General features: G+C 32.8%; 1 protein-coding gene across 5 annotated transcripts in view; it reads right to left on the bottom strand.

Moving 5' to 3' along the window:
• Positions 1-6,879: 6,879 nt before the first annotated feature.
• Positions 6,880-27,895, bottom strand: part of LOC110462313 (synaptic vesicular amine transporter-like) — a 121,804-nt gene continuing 100,788 nt past the window's right edge. For all 5 annotated transcript variants that reach the window (XM_021516239.1, XM_021516236.1, XM_021516240.1 and 2 more), the window contains exons 4-16: positions 25,706-25,764; positions 25,112-25,195; positions 19,641-19,733; positions 18,932-19,021; positions 17,439-17,540; positions 16,871-16,966; positions 16,339-16,417; positions 14,335-14,386; positions 10,208-10,271; positions 8,815-8,934; positions 8,354-8,399; positions 7,942-8,029; positions 6,880-7,518 (exon numbers count right to left, since the gene is read on the bottom strand). In XM_021516239.1, coding sequence (XP_021371914.1) covers positions 7,411-7,518; positions 7,942-8,029; positions 8,354-8,399; positions 8,815-8,934; positions 10,208-10,271; positions 14,335-14,386; positions 16,339-16,417; positions 16,871-16,966; positions 17,439-17,540; positions 18,932-19,021; positions 19,641-19,733; positions 25,112-25,195; positions 25,706-25,764 — 1,081 coding nt within the window. In that variant the 3' untranslated portion in view covers positions 6,880-7,410. The remainder of the gene's footprint in view (positions 7,519-7,941; positions 8,030-8,353; positions 8,400-8,814; positions 8,935-10,207; positions 10,272-14,334; positions 14,387-16,338; positions 16,418-16,870; positions 16,967-17,438; positions 17,541-18,931; positions 19,022-19,640; positions 19,734-25,111; positions 25,196-25,705; positions 25,765-27,895) is intronic.

Here is a 27,895-nt window from a genome sequence, read left to right as displayed (position 1 = left end):
GACCTTATTGTATTGATAGGCCATTACGACTGTCGTGTATGACCTTATTGTATTGATAGGCCATTACAACTGCCGTGTATGATCTTATTGTATTGATAGGCCATTACGACTGCCGGGTATGACCTTATTTTCTTGATAGGCCTTTTCGTCTGTCGTGTGTAACCTTATTGTATTGATAGGCTATTACGACTGTCGTGTATGACCTTATTGTATTGATAGGCCATTACGACTGTCGTGTATGACCTTATTGTATTGATAGGCCATTACAACTGCCGTGTATGACCTTATTGTATTGATAGGCGATTACGACTGCCGTGTATGACCTTATTGTATTGATAGGCGATTACGACTGCCGTGTATGACCTTATTGTATTGATAGGCCATTACAACTGCCGTGTATGACCTTATTGTATTGATAGGCTATTACGAGTGCCGTATATGACCTTAATGTATTGCTAGGCCATTACGACTGCCGTGTATGACCTTATTGTATTGATAGGCCATTACGACTGCCGTTCATGACCTTATTGTATTGATAGGCTATTAAGACTGCGGTGAATGACCTTATTGTATTGATAGGCCTGAACGAATGCCTTATGTGACCTTATGGTATTGATAGGCTATTACGACTGTCGTCCATGACCTTATTGTATTGATAGGCCATTACGACTGCCGTGTATGACCCTATTGTATTGATAGGCTATTGCGACTGCCGCGTATGACCTTATTGTATTGTAGGCTATTACGACTGTCGTGTATCACCTTATTGTATTGATAGGCCATAACGACTACCGTGTATGACCTTATTGTATTGATAGGCCATAACGACTACCGTGTATGACCCTATTGTATTGATAGGCTATTGCGACTGCCGCGTATGACCTTATTGTATTGTAGGCTATTACGACTGTCGTGTATGACCTTATTGTATTGATAGGCTATTACCACTGTCGTGTATGCCCTTATTGTATTGATAGGCCATTACGACTGCCGTGTTTGACCTTATTGTATTGATAGGCCATTACGACTGTCGTGTATGACCTTATTGTATTGATAGGCCATAACGACTACCGTGTATGACCCTATTGTATTGATAGGCCATTACGACTGCCGTATATCACTGACACTACCATATGCAGCACTGTTTGGCCGCATTGTGATAGTACACCCATAAGACTATATCTTATCATCCAATGTATCAACTTCCTGTTTACAATCTATTTCGTGGAGAGAAGTTTGACGGTCGGGTCGGACATTGTAAACATACTCGCTGTGCACTAATGTTCGCAGTTTCACTGTTTTTTTTCACGAAAACCCCTGAATGTTCATAAAACAATGGATGCTTTAAGTTATTTATATCTATACATTACTTCTATATACTGTCCTTTCTTTGCAATAAGCTTTTAGCTTTGGGAAGAAGAAATGAAACGCTAACACACTTTTAGGCGCCAAATGACAGTTTATATGAGTTAGCTCCCTATGCTAATTATCTATACACATGTACAATGTAATATATCCCGGTCTAGCGGATACAATACGACAACCTTTCGTTCTGTAGCAGCTACAACAGGAACAATACCTTCTACTGTTTCGTTTTCATTCAGCTATACAACTCTTTCATTCTTATCTAATATATCTGCGTATCGAACATGTCATGTAATTATGTAGACACCACAATGACGCGTCACAATGACGTTTATAGCACACATCACAAATAACATTTACACCTATACACGTACAATGACGTTTAGCACTCTATACACAAACTATTTACACTTGTCATCTACGTCATGGTAACGTTATTCACACATATCACATGTTATTTACATTAATACTTTCATCTTGTTTTTGGGTGTCAGGATAAATATACATTTTTTGTACTTTTTTGTGAGGGGTTTTCTATGACGATTTAAAGGTGACAGTTAGTCCAAGTCTATACATTTGTACATACAAATCTGTCAACAAATGGAATGCAGTTCTAAATATAAAATATATTCACTCTCTCTCTTTTGCAATATACATTTCTAAATAAATACTACTTCCTTTTATAAACGTATAATTGGTTGTTAGGTACATCAAATCTCACGTTTAATCGCGCAGTGATGAAGGATTCCAACACCCCCTCTACAGCTTCCCACTGTCTACATGTACTTATCTTAATTTAGACAGGGATCCCCTCTACACCTTCCCACTGTCTACATGTACGTATCTTAATGTAGACATGGATCCCCTCTTCAGCTTCCCACTGTCTACATGTACTTATCTTAATTTAGATAGGGATCCCCTCTACACCTTCCCACTGTCTACATGTACGTATCTTAATGTAGACATGGATCCCCTCTTCAGCTTCCCAGTGTCTACATGTGCGTGTCTTAATTTAGACAGGGGTCCCCTCTACACCTTCCCACTGTCTACATGTACGTATCTTAATTTAGATAGGGATCCCCTCTACAGCTTCCCAATGTCTACATGTGCATATCTTAATTTAGACAGGGATCCCCCGGGGTCTACAGCTTCCCACTGTCTACATGTACGTGTCTTAATTAAGACAGGGATCCCCTATACCCCTTCCCACTAACTACATGAACGTGTCTTTAATTAGACAGGGATCCCCTATACCCCTTCCAACTGTCTACATGTGCATATCCTAATTTAGACAGGGATACCCTCTGCAGCTTCCTACTGTCTACTTGTGCGTATATTAGTTTAGACAGGGATCCCTTCTACAGCTTCCTACTGTCTACGTGTACGTGTCTTAATTAAGACAGGGATCCCCTTTACAACTTCCAACTGTCTACATGTGCTTATATTAATTTAGCCAGGGATCTCCTCTACACCTTCCCATTGTCTAAAAGTCCTTATCTTAATTAAGACAGCGATTTGTGTATTTGTGTTTGTTTTCAACGTTTTAGAATTTTAGTTAGGAACTCATGGTTCATTTTGCGCCTTTGTTTCAAAAGGAGCTTGAAACACCTTTAACCTGTTATATGCAGCTAATTCCATTATTTGGAATAACTGAGGCAACATTTATTTCATGATTTCCGATAAATTCGGATACACTTCTTTAAACTTTGAGCACCAGATATACATTTGTACGTCATCCTTCTTTCTTATTGTGCTTTTCGTCTATGACGTTTTTGTGGCTGTTCACATGTATTATGACGCCATAGACGTTTAAATTATACCATTTGGTCATGTCGTCTGTGACTTCATCAATGTAATGATTAACCATTCACAACCAAACAAACTTATATAATTATAAAGTCTCGTTCAACCGTTCGGAAGGTCAGGAAGAATTATTCGTGTTTTCATTGATCAGATGTATATAGCACGAATCATGCAATATTAACGGAATAATACCTTCTCTGTAGCTATATTCTCATTTCAAAAAGTATAAGGAGAATTCTGATGATAACTTTGGAACAAGTTATCTCCGAATGATAATATGAAAGATTGTTTTATTAATCGAATAACTAAAAATGCATCTCAGCAATCACCGGACTCAAATTAGACAAAATCCTGTCGAAATCGATTTAAGAAATTGTTGACAACTAGTATTAATTGAATTTGTGCTTTTACACCAGCATATCTTTGTCAAATATATTATTAAATCTGTGAGATTGTTCTCTTTTCAGAGATATATTGAAATAAAAATGAAATCAATGACCTAAATTATGTGCTGTAATTTTGAACAGTTCCCTTGAAATAACCAATATGGAATATATTCCATAATTTTGTAAATACCTGATCAGTATGCTGATACGAGCACTCACTTCGGAGCACTACTCGCTTCGACAAACGAACTCATTTTCAGTTATTTTGTATTTACAGCTGAGTAGACTGGAACAAGCTGAGTAAAGTATCTTGCTGAAAGATACACCACAGTGCCGTGCCGTGACTTGAACCCGTAACCCTTCGGTCACGAGCCCGGCGTCCTACCATTAGACTACCGTGCCTCCTGTAACTGTGAATTGGGTTTGTTTTCCCTGCATACAAATAGCTTTAATATAAATAAAAAAGAATTTTACAACACTAATTAGAAAGTAAAAAAAAAAAAAAAAAAGGACATGGTTCGGGACAGGGATTCGACTCCTGGACCTTCTATCACGATAAGTTGACTTTAACTAATTGATCAATATGATTAGCTAATGGATTCCTGGCCCTTATTGACTTCAATTACATTGTATATCCAATAAGAAATAAATGGTAAGCTGCTTAAATATGAAAATCTACAGTGGTGATATTCTCTTGTGTTTCGCTTGCAGTTGGACAGGGATGCTTACTATGTGTACTCTGTGACTATATCACGAGATCATTATATCAACCACATTCAAATGTCATAATACAACCTCGATGTACCACACAACCATTCAATCTCAGAAACATAAATATCAGTCTCATTTATAAAGTCTAATAATAAGCGGGTTTATATTTTGTAATTTAAGGCAAATGATCATTTTTTGTTTGTTTTAATTGGTAGACAATTTCCTTAACTAAATGACAATCAGTTTAGATTATCACAGAATGTTTTCTACGATACATATTTTGAATTTGCCCACATTTAATTTGTTATTAATGAGCAAGCGATGAAGTTCGGTATGTGCTTCATCGATCTTGTGTTACTAGTAACTGGAATATAACTCACAAATAGTGATTATACATGTCATGCAATAAAAAATATCTTTCACTCAGAAAAATAAACATTCTTCAAAATATGGTTCTTCCTAGGTACATGTAACGTTGTATTAAGTGTCAGTTGAAACTATTGTGAAATCATGAAATCAAGTAATATCCGATCACCTTTTTGCGTACAGTATAGGGATTTTGCTACAATTGATAAATTGTGTCTATTATGACATCACAATAAAAATATGAGACACAAACAAATCGAAATTGCTTTAGGTCATTTTTCACATGACACGTGAAAAATAAAATAAAAATAAAATAACCAAAACATTTGTGTGAAATAGCAGTAATTTTTATATGATTAAGACCTTCTGCATTCCAAGTTTTGTAAATGGTAGCTTAAATGACAATTTTGTAAATCTTTCTTGAGATACAAGACATGTTGGTCACAAATGTAATCTACAAAATTGGAAATATGCAATAATTCCAGTTAAAGAGTACCAGGGATGATAACATATAGCTATAGTCACACATAGACTGACACAATGAATAAATAAATAATAGATTTGTAATATTAAACATTTATACAAAATACGTAACTTTGTTTATCTGAACTGTGTAACGTCGCTTCTCGTTAAAAGGTACATTTATATTTTGTTAAGATATGTTTCACAATTACCACGGAAATGCAAAAGAAAAGTAAGTGCATTGTATTCCTCTTCTTTTGAAATACATTTCTGAACACAACGAGATATTATTTACAACGACAATTGTTAAAATCATTCGAAATTTGAAAATAATAATATATGTTTTATTGCTACAGATAAATACACTTGTATCAAATTACAAAGCATAAATAGGAGTCTTTAAATGAAAGAAATGCTTTAATATTATATTTTGTCAAATTGTTTCATAAAATCACGGTTATTTCTTATTTCAATAAATTGTATATCTTGCGTTGGAAAACTGGTTCTTGTGATTATACTAAATGGTCTATTTTTCTCGCCAGTTAAGGAGACTGTATTGCCGCATAAACTAGTAATAACTACATGTATTCGTATGCTATTCCATTTGCTTCAATACTTTCATTCTAAACAATAAACATATACGTACGAAATAATTATTTATTCATATATTTCATACATTTATACTGCAACTAATTGCATGTTTCAACAATAATCTTTAAATGATGTTTGTGCTTCACGCTTTTTTTGTTAATTTTTGAACAAATACGCATACCAAAAGAATCAATAAAGATTTTGTGATCAAGAAAACGTCAACCTAAGAGCCCTTTCCCTGTTTCAATGTTTCAAATGAAATATTTGAATTCACAATTGACTCTGCTTGCAAAATAACACAGTGACTTGCAAAACTCATTGACTAGCATTAATTTTTAGACGATTGCTATACATTATTATCTTTATTCTTCATCCAAAATGAGCTTTAATCAATTGATGAATAATATGCTTCTTTTTTATGATGAATTACTTTAGCACACACATAATATAATATATTTTTTCATATCACAAACATTATAATGCACATTTGTTATCTTAATACAATATTATACATATCTAGTATTACACGTTTACAATATATAAATTGCAAACATACATACCGAACATTACATTCATCTAATTAGCATATATAGAATAGATTTCCTTTGAACAGTCGAATACGTACATTGAGTCATGCTATTTGGCTAACATGTGATGTTTTATCATCTGTATACGTTTTCATGTTAAATGTTATTAACAATCTACAAGAACATCTGCCTATTAGAACTTGTTTCACAACCTATACAGTGTTCTGTGGCCTGTTGCTATCACAGAATCGTCTGATATCACACTGACAACTATGCTACACAATCAGGAATTCCACATTATAGTACGAAGAATTGCAGTTAAGGAAAGTTCGCTATAATAACAAGATACAGTAGACACAATTAATCCAACTGTGTTTGTCGAGGAAATAAAGGAACTCCATTTTTAATATTTATAAAATATATATCTCATGATTTCTAACTATTTTCTGTCAATAATTTCTATTCTAATAACAATACCCCATTAGCACGTGCAATTGATACATTATAACGAGTATGCTGTTACTTTGTACACCGAACACAACATATCATCGAAGCAAACATCTTACAATCAATATGGGCAGTTATCGCTTGGTGGGCGTTCCCTTGTTATCGGCCTTGTCATGTTCGAGGTGTATCCAGTGCGGTGTGTCAATTTTGTTGTTGTTGTGTTTTTTAAATCGAAGACAAGGGCTGTCTGAAGCGTTTTATGATTTTATGATGGTCATGCATTGCATTAAGGGGCTGCCATAACACAAGGACTTTATGAAGCCCTGATTTCGTCGCAGTGGGATGGATTTTATGTGTTTTTCCAATGAGTTTCAATGACGTGGTGTAAGAGTTGTACAAATGTACCTAGGGAATTTCCATGCCACAGTTTTGGTGTCCTCTAGGCGTATCCAATTCGTCCCCTGGTTCTGCCTTTAAATATTGTCTGGATGTGTGAAGGAGTTTCCATAGCCTGACTCTGGGTGTGTCCAATTTGTTTAAATGTACTTATTAGGCGTATGTTTGTAGTGTTTCCATAGACTGCTTTGGGTGTTGCATACATGTATGAAATGCGTATCAAACCCGATTTAGGCGTTCTCTGCCTTAGATTTCCCAGTCGTATCACGATTTATGCTATACTAAATTGGTACATCCTAGACATGTTGTTGGCGTGTCATGGGCATGTTGCGGACGTTAGGTGGGCGTGGCAGGTTTCAGTAATCCTCGTGGTAGGGATCCTCGTCGTCAGATGTGGGGTTACTCTTGGTTGTTTGGTTGTAGGTGACGTATTGTATAGGACACTGGTCGTTAAGGATTAGTGACTGTAAGGTAAATACACATGTATCACTTATGTATTAAGACATAGGTGACTAGACACCAGTTGAATAAACAATAAATGGATTTTTACATTCTGTGCCACTAAGCGATCATGAGTTTAGTAATCTCCATCTTTTTCAAATGATCACAACTTTTTTCTTTAAATTATGGCAAAAACCACAACTGTCACTGTATAAGTTATTAAACAAATGAACTTAAAGCTAGGTTCAGTTTTCTTAAGTTTTTAAAAATTAATCAAGTTATTATTGATTGTCCATTACGATACAATTGTACCATGTTGTAATTGATCACAGAGCATACCTTTAATACTTTCTGTCTTAAGTTAACTAACAAAATACTGAGAACTATTAAGCCAGGAAAAGAACGTAAGCAATATATATTTACAAAAGAAAAAATGTGATATTTACCATTTTTTCTTCTTTACTTGGTGGATTACGAATAAATATTAACAAGGGTGCATAGAGTATATTGATAATACCCACCATCCACAGCAACCTGTGACATAATGAATTCATCATAAGTAGATATATGCACAAATCATCCTTTTAAGAAATACAATTTTTATTCTTTTTCATTCTTTAATCATATACTAGACCAATGATATTAAATTTTTATATTTTCAATTAGGATATGACATCTGCCGAGTACACGTTTTAAGAAAGATAATATGAGAAGATTATATAAAAAGATTATATAACTATTGTCATTTTTAAACGGATTGTGATATCGGCCTTGCAAATGATTTCATGTAAGTTATCCGATAAGCTACGTACTATATATACTGATACAATTCCTTATACGTCTATAATTATGGCTTACCAGTGGAATCCGATCTCCTTCACGATCGTCCCGGACAACGCTGGACCTATGAACACAAGAAAAAGATGTTCAATGCCATCAAATCTAAAATTTCATTGGGTGCACAAATGACGTCACAGTTGAACACGTGCTAATCGGCACAAGGCTATCTCCCCCTAGGGGCTGATAAGCTGATCTTTCACGGCTAAAACGGGAGACACACCTGTGAAGGGTGGGAGAAAAGACCGCCCACGCTTTCTTACTTCATATTTGTAGTTTTAATTTTACAAGGGCAGATAACTCTAAGTCAAAGTAAACAATCGCGGAGTCACCAAAATACAAGGGAAATCATCATGAAACTAATATTTATGTTTGTAATTATTGACGAAAGCATCGGAAAAGGCGTTTGAAGCAGAATCGACAAAAAGAGTTCATCACAATCACATAATATGAAATCAAAATGACATGCATAGTGGTCTTACCAACAGCAAACCCAAGACAAAAGGCAACATCCGCTATCGCATACACGCTTCCATACACGGACACATGACGTAGGTCTACCAGGTACCCCATGTGTGGCATCATGGAGGAGTCCACCATACCTGAATGTACATCAATAATAACAGAATGAATAGTTAATTTATAAGACTAGGAAATTATGTTGTCAAAGTTCCTTAATCAGGCTGTTGTTAATGTGCTCTTAATCTTACAATTTTATTATCACGTTCGGTAACATCAAACATTATGTAAACAGTATTGAATTGTATATTGCAATTATAAATCTGGCTTATACTCTGTGATCTATCAATAATTCATTGTGTTACCACTTTGCTTGTTTTGCTTAAAATGATGTCAGAAAAAATAATATAAACAACCTTCATTAAAACAAATACATTTTTTTTGACATTTTGGAACACACTCACAATTGATTAAGCTTAGTGAGCGAGTGAGCACAGTTTATTTATAAAAACTGAATCCAGTTCCCAAATCCTGTCATCATTTCAAAATTCAAGGCGTCATCGAGGTCATATCTTTATCTAAAGATATCAAGTACTTTCTGTGATAAGTGTTAATACGACATCGAAGACGCCTTCTCCAAACGACTCTCTAGTTTTCCTGGCGTTGTAACTACACATGACACATTTGTCTGAGGACTTATGAAAGAAACTTTAAAAAAATCCAGATGAGCTGTGACACCTGAGGTATACACCTTGATATGTTAACACCTGGTTAATCACGTACATACCCGATATGTAATCCCGGTAAGCGACAAATTATGACCGGTGTTTTTATTGGGTTCTTTGAATTTTGAAGAAGAACGAACGGAATTATAGTTCTTCGAAATTGAGGGTTTCCCCAAAAATTACCCAACTAATTCTTTTAGGCACAGTTTCGTAACCTTCTAAACACAGTCCAGGAACCTAATGTATCCTTTGATGTAAATGTTTGCGACTAGTTGGGAAGATGAAAATGAAAACAAAATACAAGCTACGATTCTATGATTATATCGTTTTGCTTCTGTACGGTTGTATTTTTCTTGCCAACAATGAAACATACATTTGAAATCAACTTAAAAGACAATTGTTTGTTTGACCTACTTTCATATGAATGATATTGCATAGAAGGCATTTTATGGAGAGAAAAAAAAACCCGACTCCATTTTGTACGATGAATATTGTATTTATTGGCGAAAGCAGCACTACGAATAATCAATTTCACTTGGTCAATTGTTACAAATATCAAATAGTTAATGATGTTTGTGTGACATAATTTTACTGCGACTGAAAATAGGTCATAGGGATTCCATCATTATTTACAACGTGTATTATGTATCTTTAGTCTTTCTTGTAAACAAATTTAAATCTGTGAACTTACCTATGGCGAATCCTAGTCCAAAATTAGGTGCTATCAAGTGAAATATATTCTTTGAGAATGGAATCTGAAATATGAAATACATCAGACATGTGCAAAATTGCGTCTTTCACAATACATTGAGTTCAAATTATAACCTGTCTTTTAGTTCACTAACCAATCAAATTGTAACATATAGGAAATGAATTTTTAATATCATCTCACACGTCGACATTGGTTATTGACTACAATGTAAACAAGTAATTGCAGACATTTATAGTGATAACTTATGAAAATTGTACTTAGTTTCCTGGTTGTAAAGTAACGTTTAGTCTGGTATATATGCACTTGAAGTGTACGGAACTAAAACTGAAAAAAATAAATAATAGCACTTCTCTGTCAAAATAACTCATACAGAAACACTAATGTTTTGACAAATGTAATCCATCACTACAATAAATGTTGGGTTAGCTTCTGTTCTTTTGACTAGATTTATAATGGAATGATTGTTAAATTCCACTCCTCTCTCCCCCCACCCACCCCCGGCAAGGAGAGAACAGGACGTAATATGCTCGTATAGTAATACTCATAGCAATTTGTCCACTGTGAATTGTATAAAAAACATTTTTTCTTCTATCGTTTTTGAAATATGATTATATTGCCTTGATTACTCTTGTTTTAAATACAAAGATACAGATAATTATTACATTTCTAAATGTTACTAGACATAGGATTCATGTTTTGTAAATGTTACTAGACATAGTATTTATGTTTTGTAAATGTAACTAGTCATAGGATTTATGTTTTGTTAATGTTACTAGACATAGGATTCATGCTTTGTAAATGTTACTTAACATAGAATTTATGTTGTGTAAATGTTAATATAAAAAGGATTTATGTTTTGTAAATGCTACTAGCCCCCTGATTTATGCTTTGTAAATGTTTCTAGACATAGAATTTATGTTTTGTAAATGTAACTAGTCATAGGATTTATGTTTTGTAGATGTTACTAGACATATGATTTATGCTTTGTAAATGTTACTAGACTTATGATTTGTTTTATCAATGTTACTAGACATATGATTTGTTTTATCAATGTTACTAGACATATGATTTATGCTTTGTAAATGTTACTATACAAAGGATTTATGTTTGTAAATGTTACTAGACTTATGATTTGTTTTATCAATGTTACTAGACATAGGATTTGTTTTGTAAATGTTACTAGACATAGGATTCATGTTTTGGAAATATTACTAGACATAGGATTTATGTTGTGCAAATGTTACTAGGCATAGGATTCATGCTTTGTAAATGTTTCTAGACATAGAATTTATGTTTTGTAAATGTAACTAGACATACGATTTATGCTTTGTAAATGTTTCTAGACATAGAATTTATGTTTTGTAAATGTTTCTTGACATAGGATTTATGTTTTGGAAATGTTACTAGACATAGGATTTGTGTTTTGTAAATGTTTCTAGACATAGGATTTATGCTTTGTAAATGTTACTTAACATAGAATTTATGTTGTGTAAATGTTAATATAAAAAGGATTTATGTTTTGTAAATTTTACTATAAAAAGGATTCATGTTTTGCAAACGTTTCTAGACATAGGATTTATGTCTTGTAAATGTTTCTAGACATAGGATTTATGCTTTGTAAATATTACTAGACATAGGATTTATGCTTTGTAAATGTTTCTAGACATAGAATTTATGTTTTGTAAATGTAACTAGACATAGGATTTATGCTTTGTAAATGTTTCTAGACATAGGATTCATGTTTTGGAAATATTACTAGACATAGGATTTATATTTTGTAAATGTTTCTAGACATAGGATTCATGTTTTGTAAATGTTACTAGACTTATGATTTGTTTTATCAATGTTACTAGACATATGATTTATGCTTTGTAAATGTTACTAGACATAGTATTTATTGTTTTGTAAATGTTAGTAGACATAGGATTTATGCTTTGTAAATATTACTAGACATAGGATTTATGTTTTGTAAATGTTTCTTGACATAGGATTCATGCTTTGTAAATGTTACTAGACATAGGATTTATGTTTTGTCAATGTTACTATAAAAAGGATTCATGTTTTGCAAATGTTTCTAGACATAGGATTTATGTTGTGCAAATGTTACTAGGCATAGGATTCATGCTTTGTAAATGTTACTAGACATAGGATTTATGCTTTGTAAATGTTACTAGACATAGGATTTATGTTTTGTAAATGTAACTAGTCATAGGATTTATGTTTTGTAAATGTTACTAGACATATGATTTGTTTTATCAATGTTACTAGACATAGGATTTATGTTTTTTTAAATGTTACTAGACATAGGATTTGTTTTGTAAATGTTACTAGACATATGTTTTATGCTTTGTAAATGTTGCTAAACATAGGATTTATGTTGTGTAAATGTTACTAAACATAGGATTTATGTTTTTGTAAATGTTACTAAACATAGGATTTATGTTTTGTAAATGTTACTAAACATAGGATTTATGTTTTGTAAATGTTTCTGGACATAGGATTTATGTTTTGTAAATGTTTCTGGACATAGGATTCATTTTTTGTACATGTTACTAGACATAGGATTTATGCATTGTAAATGTTACTATAAAAAGAATTTTTGTTTGTAAATGTTACTGGACATAGTATTTATGTTTTGTAAATGTTTCTAGACATAGGATTCATGTTTTGTAAATGTTTCTGGACATAGGATTCATGTTTTGTACATGTTACTAGACATAGGATTTATGCTTTGTAAATGTTACTTGACATATGATTTATGTTTTGTAAATGCTATTAGACATAGGATTGATGCTTTGTAAATGTTACTAGACATAGGATTTATGTTTTGTAAATGTTACTAGACATAGGATTTATGCTTTATAAATGTAACTAGACATAGGATTTATGCTTTGTAAATGTTACTAGACATAGGATGTATGTTTTATAAATGTAACTAGACATATGATTTGTTTATCAATGTTACTAAACATAGGATTTATGTTTTTTTAAATGTTACTCGACATAGGATTTATGTTGTGTAAATGTTACTAGACATAGGATTTATGCTTTGTAAATGTTACTAGACATATTATTTGTTTTATCAATGTTACTAGACATAGGATTTATGTTTTTTAAATGTTACTAGACATAGGATTTATGTTTTGTAAATGTAACGAGACATAGGATTTATGTTTTGTAAATGTTACTAGACTTATGATTTGTTTTATCAATGTTACTAGACATAGGATTTATGTTTTTTTTAAATGTTACTAGACATAGGATTTATGTTTGTAAATGTTACTAGACATACTATTTCTGTTTTGTAAATGTTACTAGACATATGATTTATGCTTTGTAAATGTTACTAGGCATATGATTTATGTTTTATCAATGTTACTAGACATAGGATTTGTTTTGTAAATGTTACTAGACATAGGATTTATGTTTTGTATATGTTACTAGATATATGATTTATGTTTTATCAATGTAACTAGACATATGATTTATGTTTTGTAAATGTTACTAGACATGGATTTATGTTTTGTAAATATTACTAGACATATGATTTATGTTTTTAAATGTTATTAGACATAGGATTTATGTTTTGTAAATGTTACTAGACATATGATTTATGTTTTATCAATGTTACTGTACATAGGATTTATGTTTTATCAATGTTACTAGACATAGGGTTTATGTTTTGTAAATTTACTAGACATAGGATTCATGTTTTGTAAATGTTACTAGACATAGGATTTATGTTTTGTAAATGTTACTAGACATAGGATTGATGTTTTGTAGAGGTTTGTAGACACATGTGTTATATTTTGAATGCGATATAATGTATACCGGGAAACGTTCTCCAAGACAATTATCACCTGTCACCAGTACACTCTATGTTCATCTAGTATTAATTTTACCCTTCATACCTATACTTGATATGCTGTCTACTTATATTCGCTGTCATTTTAAGTTCGTCTTAATTGCGGAGGGCGAAAAAGGCGAGACTTAAACAGCAGCGAACATTTCCCGGTATACATAATGTGTTTACTAAATTTCTCTTTAAAGAGTGGAAATACTTAACTGAAACAAATTATAACCAGTATATTACTTAAATTACTTACCGCAATAAGACATACACCGATGATGACCATGCCTAAACATGCACTCAGCCACCTAGAATTAGCGAAAAAGATGAAATGTTTAATCTAATTCTGGCAGGGTCAACTAAGAATATAATTAAGTAGAAAGAGTACAAACTATAAGGACTTTGGTTTTTCTAAATAACAGGTCTCAGATTGCATTAAAAACAAAATCAAAAAATAGAAAGGAGAGAAAAAAAGAGTCCCAGATGTTGAAATGGACACAGCAAATTCATTTTGGTGTCTTTCGTGTACCAATGTAAAGTACACAAATGAGAACCCTTATTATACAGGGGACACCACTATTAGTGATCTATTATAATCATACAACTGGTAATAACAGATATACATCCTTTTTTTATTCCCGAACTGCAGGGGTGCTACTTTCAAAAAATGCAATATTTAGGTTATATGTATGTATTATACTGTGATCCTTATTGAAGCAATTAAATTACTTAATACGTCATTCTTTTTACGATATTTGACAACAAGGTATTTGTTTCAATTTTACATCACATAAAACCAGTATCTGAGCTTGTTTACAACATACAGTTACATTGTTTCATGACTTTATATACATTAAGAAAATCCCATAACCGCTAAAGCGTGAAAATCCGGCACAACATATACTTAGCGACATTCAATTAAAATGTCATCTCATTCAAAGAGCATTATTCAATGGAACCGATCACAAAAGCTCTGTCAATATACATTGAAAGTCATGTACCAATGCCATTTATCAGAAGGAAAATACCGGGCCCATTACAATGCTGAAGAAGCAGTTAAACCGTCTCCATTTCATTTCAACAGATTTTGACTTTAAATATGTCAATTGGATTGGACATGAGGCTAGGCCTTTTTAAGTCCTTTCCAAACTTATTTACAAACATTACATAATCATATTCTGTCATAACAATCAAATTAAACAGTGCATGGGAGATGACTACAATTTAGCTTGTGATATGAACATTTTACAACTTTTATTTAATCATTTTCTGTTTATGTTTTAGATATTAACAATTAAATAAATCATGTATATTTATTGACAACCCATCCTACATAAAATTCAAGGGATACAGGTCCCAAAGTCCCTGTGTATAAACACATTGGCCAACCACCCACTGGATATATAGGATAAGTTACCAAGACAAAGCACTATATAATATTCATGTTATTATGAGATAGTTAGAACAGATTATAGAATAGTACACTCATAAATTCCATCCAGTCCAGCCGAACACCAGAGTTGTTGTGAAGATAGATATACACCAGTATCAATACTTTGATAATAGCATCACTTTCAATGTAAAGTTTTGCTGTGAGTGAGATAACATATCAAGCCGTTAAACCGTCTCCATGGAAACATAGAATATATTTATTGTACACAATAAAGAATAGTACAGCAGCCAACTGATGTGATCACCTTCACCAATATACCACACGTTGAGGTAACATTGACACTAATATATAACAAAATGTCTTGGTAAGAACCATTACCATAACCTACTTGACACCGAGACACAAATTCTTACCGTAAATCTACAATCGATGTATCAACTAATCCTATGCAACTAAGACAAATGAATCAAGATTATCCTATCATCAGTGCCTCATTTAACTATAAGAATATTATAGAGACTGTACGAGGACGACATCCAAACTGTTTATCATTGGTCTCTCTTTATTCGAACAAGTTTTATCCATAGAGAAGCTCCTACTTTTACATAACTTTGTGGTCGGAAGTTTTGTGTAAAAATATCGAAAGTTATCGGATGTTTACCATTTAAACTACATAATTTTTTGTTTTTAAAATCATCTATGCCGCTTATGAAATATGAAATACACTTAACATTCAAAGGGAGAAATGAAAGATTACAATGCAAATGGTCATATAATGTTGAACTTACAGAGTCCGATTTAAACTTTGATTACGATGTACGATGTACATATTTTAGGTAGATTCGGGTGAGTAGAGGTAGTTCTTACCTGCCCATTTTGTGTGCTAGAGGACCAAATATGTTGGTGCCAATCAGGTAGGAAATACTAGCAGGTAAAAATGCTGCACCTACAAATAGTAGATAAAAACTGTGAAATTATAAATCTTTATTTAATTGTGGAGTTCATTATACATATTGAATTCCAACCAAAACTAGAGAGTCTCTATCGTCTTTTGTTAAGTTTGCAGAACTCGATACTTTTATCTTGCATGTTTGTTTGCACTATAATATATATGCTCATGTAAGGCATCATATGATAGAAAAGCACTTCGGTAAACAGGGAATTTTCGCCGCAGTGTACTTTTTATCCTTGAACCCCCGTTGTGAGGGTAAATTAATCAGAAATATTTTGATTGAAAAATATTACGGAAAGTTATTTCCCTTCAAATTATTATACTAAAGTACATCCTTTAATCCATGTCACATACAGGTAGCAATTTTCTTAAGATAAGAAAGTCTTAAAAAGTGACATTTTCATGATTTATTAGGACTCCTAACCACATATGACTTGCTGTACTTGCCTTGCTGCCATTCCGGGGCATTCATCGTCTCGTACATCCAGATAGGTAGGGACGGCTCCATCATGGCTATACCCATATTGGCAAAGGTTATCGAACCTACAAAACAAGCATAATTCAGATTTTAACTACGTGAAATCTGAATCTAACTGATCAACGTCATACAATTACATACATCAATTTCCTCACTTTCGATGCATCTTGTATATTGATATCTCGAAAGACGTATCTTAATGACATTTACAATATAACATTGTATACAGTATATGGAGCGTGTCATTACAAACCACTTGATACCGTTTTGGATGACTAATGGGAAAAGAGAATGTTCGAACGATCTTTTTAAAGTGGAAAGACTCAGATGAGTATCACATATAACTTTTGGATATCTTTATATTTAAAAAAAAAAACATCTTTCAATCTCTCTTAAAATTTAGTTCTATGTTTTGGTATCAAATGAACTTCATTTTATTGTTAAGCCTATATTAAGTGATTTTGATATTAATCTATTAATGAATCAATTATTTAAGCAATCAATTGTAGGAAAAAGCTTTAGGCTTTGTGTGCTTACCTGCCGCTATAAGGATATACGGGTCAGACATGAGTACCTTCAATGAAGTGCCGTCTTGTGATTCCGGTTTGATGGACGGTTGGAAGACAAACATTTGCAGCACTGAAATTAAAAGGAAATATCTTACATTGTACAATAAAACGACAAAATTTATCAAATGAATTTCTACAGGGAAAGTCAACATTGTGGATTGGCTCCATGCTGTCTTTTCGTGTTTATTTGTGTGTCTTCTGTTTCTGTTGGTGTCTTCTGTTCGTTAGCGGTGAGCATTGACACTATAATTTACATTTTGTTTTTACATTTATGATTTGCTTCAAACTAGCCTCAGGATTATGAAACAGTAATAGACTAAGTCCTAATTTCGTATGTCAAGAAAATAACCATAGTTTCGTAGAAATAATTTTTAACAGGTAAAATAGATTATAATGACAATATGAGTTTGACAAAATATGTGAGGAATTGAAACCTGAAACAGCATTCAAATTTGGACTGATGTAGACATTAGTTCACTATCTCGCAGGGGCTTGAACATTATACCATATTGTATACTATAAGTTTAATGCGTGTATATATGTAGTTTAACTCTTTAGAGCTGACAGCTTTATCGCTTTAAGAACGTATTGAAAATATCTTATTTCAAGCAGGTCTGGGTGGTATGATTTTCACACTTGTTAATTTAAGAAAAAAAATTCAGGTGCTGTTTGGATTAATTATAATTCATTAGTTTACATATATTGTGTACAAATTATCAACTTTGTGCATAATTTCAATTTTATGACTCATTATACATAGTGACAAACATCTTGTGCTTTTGTCGGGGAAATCTTAAATGTACTTATATTTAATAACATTTTACATCTAAACTGATTAAATGTCATTAACACGTGGACGGCCAATTTTGCTCAAGGTCATCATCCCCGAGGACAAATTTATTATTTATAGCAATACCGTTTTTTATTTGCCATGCTCCTTGAATTTTATGTTATTGACTGAAAATATAAAAATGAAAGTTTGACAATAATTCATGGGCGAGAACTCGTAATATATTATGAATAGCATTTTTTCTTGTCCTGAAAATATACAAATCACGCTATTCCCCCTTCAATTGAGACGTATTTAATGTATCTTAGATATCAATTATCTGTGTCCTCTATTTCTTCAAAGTGCTATTAAATATAAAAAGTTGATGAATGGATTAATTTGAGGGTCCATATGTTATAAATACCCAAGTTATAAAAGAAATAAAGTTAACATGTGTGTTAGTGATTTAAAGAAAAAATTAAAACAAAAACAGGTTCTTTTACAAATACATATACCATTTAAGGAGGACCTACCTTCATGATCAATTACCATATTGATAGCTACTGCTTTTTCAACAAATGCGATGAGAAAAAATAGTCCAACAATTTGATTGTTCATATCCAAATTTAATACACATACAAATGATTTACTAGTTAGATTTTTTTTCAGTTGTGATATTTTAGTATTCTTACCTCCATCGATGAGCGCAAGGGATGCAAGTATGAGAAACGGGGCTTCCTTGCCAGCAAATTCGTACATAACTCCCCCAAACGGCGGTCCAACTAAAATAAATTCAAAAAATATCGTGACATTTTGATTGAATCTATTAAATTGTTTACAAGATCCTATTACATCTAACACAATCCATGTGAAGGAATCATTGCAGATTATAGTTTTCACGTCTTCGCTTTACATTTCCCCAACTAGGTATAGGTTATACTGTATATTTGTGTGCTCGCGAACTGTACTTCTATTTTGGAAAAAGTATGCATCAGGGCATAAAAAATCAATCGAAAACCTGATATTTTGAAAGGAATATTTCAGAAACACCTTTTTTTTTTTATCATATTATTTTCTTCTTATTTTTGTTTTTGTTTTTGTTTTTAAAATATGTTATTGAATATTTTTTATTTAACTTGCTTAACTCCATCAGGCTTTTACTAACTTGGACCTGAAATAAGTATTCCTCGATTACTTTGTAGTATAACAATCTTTGCCTACACGACAAACTATTACATCGATAAGAAACATATACATTATAAAGTAAATCAATAGACGTTTTGGATTCTGTGTTTACCTGCTCATTGTGTTCTAATGATACGAGCAGAGTCGTTAGAAACAAATCTAAGTACATGACACTGCCATATTCTAATTATCAGACAGCAATCCATGTTGGCTTACCAAGGACCCCCATAGCCAGTCCTCCAAGGGCTATACCCATGGCATTTCCCCTCTCCTTGTCGTCCTGGTAACGCTCTGCTAGCATACCCATTCCTACAAAAGAATCAGTGTATTCCGGTATCAGATAACATGAAATACGGTATTCTTGGAACTGATCATATCCATAATAATAATAATGTAGCTTAACAAACATTTACTAATCATGTCAGTAACGAAACAGTTCCTGGAATCGCAGTAATTTAGGGTTCGACCAATCTCCGAACATGGTCTATTTACAAGAGACAACCCTATCTTAGTTATGTTAGGATTCTGGCTTATCATTAAACTTAGCCTAAACATGATTTTGCCTCTATGTATTTTCACCCAAAGTTTTATTAAAATTAATAAAATTAGGGAACTTATTGTCCAAAATGCGTCGTTCGGCCAATCAGAATCAAATAATTACTTATACTTAGTATCTTGATAACATATGCAATGATTTCGCTCTTCTTCGTAATTACACTATGTTTCATCTTGTCATTATAAAGACACACATCAAGTTTGATTGAAGCTGTTAAATATTCAGAGAAGCTTTCATTTGTAGTTTGTCAGCCATTCAGAATTGAGGAGGTACCCGTAACCTAATTACACATTCATTGTTTCGTCTTATCTTCAAATCCATTTTAGCAATTCGATTATGCAAGCAACTTTAACGTTAGACAGGCATTCATTGATATGTAACGTCCAAACTTTGTCGGACATTAAGACATTCACGAAATACCCGCAATCCAAATGAAGATGCACAGATTCCTCTTTTCTTTAAATATAGCCTGATTTAAAACAGGTGCTTTCTAGATGTCGTTGACTTAGATGTCACAACAGAAACATTCTTTAGAAAAAAACACCTCGTCTTTTTTAGTTGCCGTGCACACGACATTTACTTTCTGATGTTTGTGTGTTGGAAGGCTTTTGAAATGAACTTCACGAAAGTACGTGCTTCGCGTGTAATCTAGGGAAACAAGAGGTATTATGCACGGATTATTTCAATATTGCAAGCAATTGCTCGCTAATTATTTATTAATGGCTGATGATTAACAAAGCAATATTCATTTTAAAAATATGATACTGTGTGGGAGATGTTAGAGAAAATTGTCATCATCCATCTTATTTCAGATTCTGTAAACTCCTTTCTGACAGAAAGAAAGCATTTTATCCAGCAGGGGGTTTATACAAGCATACACACGATGGTGTTATAAATACAAAACATTCGCGATTCGAATTTAACAGTATTTCGATGCACCTGAAAAAGGGTAGTTTAATCAAATGATAACGTCTTTGTAAAAGGGTTCCGTTCTGGAATACCATGTTTTGTTAAAGTATAGGGTACAAACAGGCTAAACTATAGTATTGCCATCATCCCTATCGTGAAATATTTAATTTAACCAATTTCAAATAAATCTTCTATACAAATCACTCTTTGCAATGTATTTTGTAGAATAACAGTTGCTCGAAATTTGAATGTTTGACAGTAAAAATAAAAAGAACGGAAGCTGAAGGGGTCGACTTCAGGACCTATACAATTCAAGGCCTACACTTTAACGATGAATAATAGACATTTTTATTTTTACAGGGAAAGTTACTCCAGGCATGACAATCTACCTTTGATTGCTAAATGATTTACAAAAAGTAAAAAGCAAAAAAGTGGAAACTATTCTCTGCAATTATACACCTGTAGTTGATACAGTTGTACTGTTGACCTTGATATGAATAACGTCATTTCTATGAAAATATATTGATATTATGATTAACAAGTGAAACTCCAAACACGGTCGCCTTTATTTAGTAACACCAATTGAGATGTAAGCTGTTACGAAAGTCTCGGTTACCAGTCTTCTGTGCTAACCACCAGGCCTAGTTGCTTAAAGGATGGTTAGCTTAACGAACTTGTCTCAATATAAGTTTGGAACAGTATCTTATCATGTTTGTCTTCGGTGAAAATTTGAATCCAGAAACATTCAGTTTTCATTTAATATTTCAATGATTTTTATTTTTATTGAAGACACGTTAAGCCTTTTTGCCTGTGAACCCTGCAACTCTTGATATACGTGTTGAAAACAGGATTGTCCATTAACTCTTACTCTAGCTGAGTGTTTCTTTCAGAAAGTAATTAAAATTGAACTAACGATATATTCATGAAAAACTGTAATTAAGAACATTTCTATTTCAAATATATATATTAATATTTTATGATTTTAAACAATTGTTTTTAAAAACATAATTTACTCATCAAACAAATTAATAGCCAAATGTTCGGTTTTATTCAATAATACCAAAATTATAATGAAACATGCATACAATATATGGGTTCAATCAATACCGTAACATATTCAGTTATTAAGTGTAACTAAAACGGAAATGAAGTCCGAATGGTTATTATTATAGCTTTAAGTATCGTTATACAAAGCCTTTCATCACTATCACGGTTCTAGAACGAACGGTATTGTATTATAATGCTAGCAGTAGCTCGATTGATCACAAGTCTATAACATATCAATCTGAAGACTGGCAATAAACTAACCATAAAAGAAAGACTTGCCATTATCTTAGGCCATTACCGTTTCTGTTATTACTGGCATATGTAGAATAATTCTACTTTATAATTTCAATAACAAAGTAGTTGCCATTACTTTATCAGCAACGAAGTAATCTGAAAAACCATTGAAATGAACATTGAATTAATCAAAGTATTTTATATCTGCTATAAAATGGACTTTCACGATTACAACATAATTCACATAGTGTCATTACTTGGCATTTAGTAGACCCCTTTTTCTCCGTTTAAGGATATTTGCTAATTTTCGGGAAATTTTATGTTCATAATTCACCTTATTACATAGTTTAAAGTATAAATTCATTTTTTTTATATATCTCTAACATCGATGATTTTGATAAAAGATCTACGATTTTGACAATGACTTTTTTTTTATCTTTTCGTCCTAAAAAGGATGGAGGTCAGCAATATCTCCGAGACAGTGAGTAATTCTGTAATCAGAGCAGACACCAAACCACCGTACAATTTTTAAGCTTAAATTGAAATTTTGATATTTAAACGATGGAATGGAAAGTGATTTCTTTTCTGTAATAAATTATTGAAATTAAGGATGCAGTGATTGTTTTGTTGACGTCAGTCACTATGACGTCATACTTATATGATCAATCAAAACCTCATCACTGATTGGTGGACAACGCCCTTAATCATCAACCTATATCTACTTGCTGAGTATGATAAACACTTTGTTCAACTTGTCTGTAATCTCTCAAACATTTACATACATGACACATGATATAATATGTCGTAATACAGAAGGTTTTTTTTATGATATTTAAAGAATTGTATTGCCCGATATCTATTATTTTTGGAAGAGCTATATCAATTATCAAACAATGAGTTCACGTGGAGACGCGTGGAATAATGATAATTGGTTTGTAATGAAGGAAATGTTAAACAACGAATGCTACGTGCAAGGTAGTTGGTACTTTTGCCTTTCAAGACATGGCTACTGATTATATCTGTAGCGTACTTATATTTACACATTAACGCATTTCTGTGTTAGTGTCATATACATTGATCATTATGTATGTAGTAGAGCATCCATAAATAAGCATTTTGACTCCTTTCATTTAAATACTGACATTTCGGAAATGATCTATAACTTCCCTATGTCAACATGTGCATCACATATCATAAAAATGCATGAAAAAACAATAAACATGTGGTATTCGTTTGGCGATGCACACTGCTTTAAATGTCCTAAGATGGTAATTTTTGTATTAATCATAACTATGTTATGTTATCTAATAAGAACATCTTAAAAATGGTCTTTACATTTACCTTAATAATTTATATCAGGTATTGTGTCATGGACATACAGAGTATAATATAAAACATAATTAATTTCAACCTGCACACTATGTAAATTCATAAAAGAGGTTGGCGGTGTTATGACGTAGTCATACTCTATTATCTTGGTGCTACGAAACAATCGCTGTTTGAAATCATAACAGTGAACGGCGTTTCGGAATCATTAAAAAGGTTGTTTACTCCTTTGTATCAATTTGACAACTAGATTAACATGTTATCATTAGGTCCAGTCAAGTGAAAAGATACTGTAGAGGGTTTAGAAGAAATCATTAGCAGCAAAATTATATGTTGAAACTTCCTAGTAGAGAATACATGAAGTGTTTATCAGCCTAGCAACCATCACCTAGTTACCCATACTTTAGAACTGCATCTTCTTATGTTTGCATGTACTATATCTAGCAGGTACAAATGTCATGATTGTCTTCCAATCCGCAAGTTGTTGACATTGTTCTGAGAGAAGAATTTTTCGCAACTTCTCAATTTTTAAACAGAATAAAATGAAATAAAACCCGATATTTGTTTTGTGGGAAACAAAGGTCTACCTTTATTAACCAATATCATTCCCTTTCCCTTACAAAATAAAAATACGCGAATAAAGTCAAATAACCGGGTAACAACAAATTTCTGAAATACATTTAGTTATTGGAGGAGCTGCCTTTAAATAAATTGTATATAATGCATATATCAATAAATGCAATTAAACAGTTATGACATGGAAGGTTACAGTAATCTTAAAGTTTAAAAATTACAACTAAAACATCCTTGAGTTCAAGGCTGCAGTGACCTAATGAAAGTGCACTGTCCATCATCTGTGGGTGATGCAGGCATACTGCAAGTTGTTCCTTTATGATATGTTTATATGTATAAAAGTTACGGAACAGACATTATGTTTCTCAAAAATTGATTGCATTTATTAAACTTTCACATTGAGGTCATAGTCTCAGTGACCTACTGACAGTGCACTGTACATTATCTGTGGGTGATGCAGGTGAAATACAAATTTCATCAAGAGATCTTGAACTTTTCAAAAGTTACGGTACGGACACTGTTGATGTTAATTGTCAAGAAAATCAAGATTCAGTAGGTAACACCCCGTGTAATAATAAGTGAAGACTTTTTAGATGGTCATGTCAAAGCACATCTACCAAGCAAATGGCCTAAGTTTCAAAGGATTTCAATTTTAAAAAATCAAAACATATTTTTTTCAAAAACAAATTATGTTTAGACTACGATAATCGTCGGATTTCGGCAAAATCTTGTGATCATGACATTTTATTTCATACTCTGATAAATGTCTCTTAGCCAATCAAACGCAGTGTATTTGTAATTTATATATTATCTGTTTCTACCATGACAGATAAACCAGTCACTTGAATGGATACGTTGAACCTTGTACAACTTTGTATAATGTTATCTAATGAAAGTATACATAATACGTATCCCCTAATATCTGCCTGATAGTCTCTTGTGTCTATTAAGTAATTTTCCATGTATTCGGTTGAAACAGTAGCTACGACGCCATATCAAATATGACAAAAATGCTGGATGATTTAGAAATAAGGTTCCTTACCTGCCACACTGGAACATGATGATCCAATGCCCTGAACAGCTCTGGCTATGAACAGGATTGTGAAGCTCTCGCCGAAAGCAAAAACTGCAATTCAAGGAAATCATCAGATGTTGTTTTAAATCACATACTATTTGGCATGAAGATTAACGGTTAAAACACGTCGTAGAGTGTTAAGTACATTCGCGATGTTAATGCGTACATGTAATTACACTCGCGATGTATTTATATTCGCTGGATATTATATAAGTGATCTATTTACACTCGCTGCATTCGCGGTTTTCGCTGCTATAACGACATACTATACACAACGTTAATTAATGCTATAACAATGTCGATAGATACACTTGCTGGTAAACCCTTTATGCTGTCATTTCTTTGTGAAGTTATGTTATATCTATAATCAAATTGTATTTAACAATTAGTGAACAGAAAGCAAGTTACTGAGAAGCCACTCGATTAAATTGAATAATAATAATGATGATACTATTAATTGATATCTTTTTGAACATAACGAGAGAAAAGAGAGTGATGTCAAAGGAATAAGTAAGCATTTTTCAGTAACACTATATGAGTGAAACAGTTAAACATACTTACTTATAGTTGACACAAACGCCACGCAAAATCCCGTGAACATAGGTATTGTGTAACCTATTCTGAAAATGCAATAAAACATATAATTAAACGTAGTAATTAAATAACAATGAAGTTTCCCTGTAGATAATACATCTAAAGGAATTTAGAACATGCTATAAGTGTATGTCTATGGCCATTCACGAAGTCTCAACAGATTGATTTCGCGTTTCGCGGTTTCAGGTTTAGTATAGAGCTAGATGACCTTGCATGAAAAAATAAATATCAGATAATACGATTTTCAAATGTATGTCTTCATACATTTCCTAAATTATTCAATATTGTTTGTAATGCTCTTTTTCATTGCATTGGTTTGTGTTTACGGTCCAGCAAGTGATAGACCGTAAAAAAGGATAACATATCTTGATTACGTCATACACAAAGTACTCCTTTCCCCAAAAGTAGTCATCTGTCACGCTTGAATACTGTTCTGGAACGACGTCTTTTGACTTTGGAAAATCAAACATTTTACTCGATTTAAGAACAGATGACATTGAAATCCGACGACTAGAAAAGATCTATACATGGTCTTATAAGCGTCATTATTTGAGCGATAACATGAAAATGAGTCTTTTGAAAGCTCCGGTCAACAAGATGGGCGCGTCAAAGCACGAGCGCGGAGGATTTAATACACGGCATTTGATTGATAAACATAACACTTATTGGGACATTCATTAAAAATACTATTTTGTTTGTTAGTAAAAATGACACACTTTTTTTACAATTAAAAGCCTTTCTAATTTAAGAATTGAATTATTGAAGTCCTTAATTAGTAGTCAGTATAATAAAGTGTAAAATCCTCAAATATGAACCTCATTCGTACGTATGCAATTAGCGTTACTTGTTTAATTTATTCATATTGAAAGTTGATTAAGTGATATGATTTCGTCGTTCAAATATAAATATTGTTCGGTTCAGTTTTGCACCAAACGAATAACATGACTTCATTTGAACATGCGATATTTGGCTTTAAGAGCGATCACGCTTTACTATAGAATATAATATGCATTTGAAAATGGATGCCGTTTGCATCATCTCCGGATATGTTTCAAGCACTATTGTCACTATGTAAATATGAGTTTATTTGTTGTCATTGATACGGTATGGCGAGAAAACATTGCATGTTTTATGTCGGGTCGATTTGGGCGTTTATCACATATGCATGTTGCACAATATACTAGTCTGTGTTGGTTGGATGTACGGAGAGTATTTGCCAATATACTGGAGTTACAGCGATGCAGAGTAGCGAGGTTATGCTGTGTTTTGTTTTGTTTAGTAAGCAGTGAATAACAAATACTGCAGCCATTGAACAAATATTTGCATTGCAACACGACATATTGATGGCGGACCTACCCAGACTGCCGGAGCAATAATCTAATATTAAAATACAAGGAAAGAAATAAAATGGCTACGCTCCATTTTGATCAAAATAGTTTAAAGAAAATTCTGTTACTAATGCCAAAGGAGACTCGGAAGAAATAAATTGTTTTCAGTATATAACCATCTTCACTCCAGAAATCATTGGTCCTTCTTCATCATCGAATTTCCTTGATCTTTATCTACAACTTAACATGCAAGGACGACATACTACTAGGCCGTACGGCAGGCCTCCCAATATCAATTCTCGGAACGTTAACTTTCCCTGTTTTGATAGTAGCACCCCTGTTTCAACAGTGTTTCATGTCGTTTGCTGATTCAATATTCACGATATCCCTGATAGTCGTTGAATGATGATGGACAATACAACCATACAACACTGGGTTTGATAGATGTTGGTCCAAGAAGACTCGATAATTTCATTGTCACCATCCATCGTGATCTCATTGAGAATTATTATTATTCTTAGTTGGTTATGTCAAAGTTTAAGATTCTGCTCAAACGCTATCATCAAACAAGATTGAAGTATTTGATCTGGAAGGTTTGAATCAATTTGTAAGTACAAACGTCGATTTTGAAAGCAACCAAAAGCTCATGGTGTATGACGCTGTAACGACAGGATATCACGTGTTGGCAACGGTTTTAGAGGATGCAGCCGTAGGACACACATAGAGACAAAATATTCACTCGGACAACCTTCGTGTGTGGTCAATCGTCCACAGGACAAGTGGTCAACGAGCGCCATTCTTCTTCAATTTTCCGGATAATTGGATCATT

The sequence above is a fragment of the Mizuhopecten yessoensis genome, unplaced genomic scaffold (genome assembly GCF_002113885.1).
Source record: "Mizuhopecten yessoensis strain PY_sf001 unplaced genomic scaffold, ASM211388v2 scaffold10771, whole genome shotgun sequence".
Taxonomy (NCBI): Eukaryota; Metazoa; Mollusca; class Bivalvia; order Pectinida; family Pectinidae; genus Mizuhopecten; species Mizuhopecten yessoensis.
Note: the sequence above shows the minus strand (reverse complement) of the source record. Positions and strands in the feature narration are given on the sequence as shown.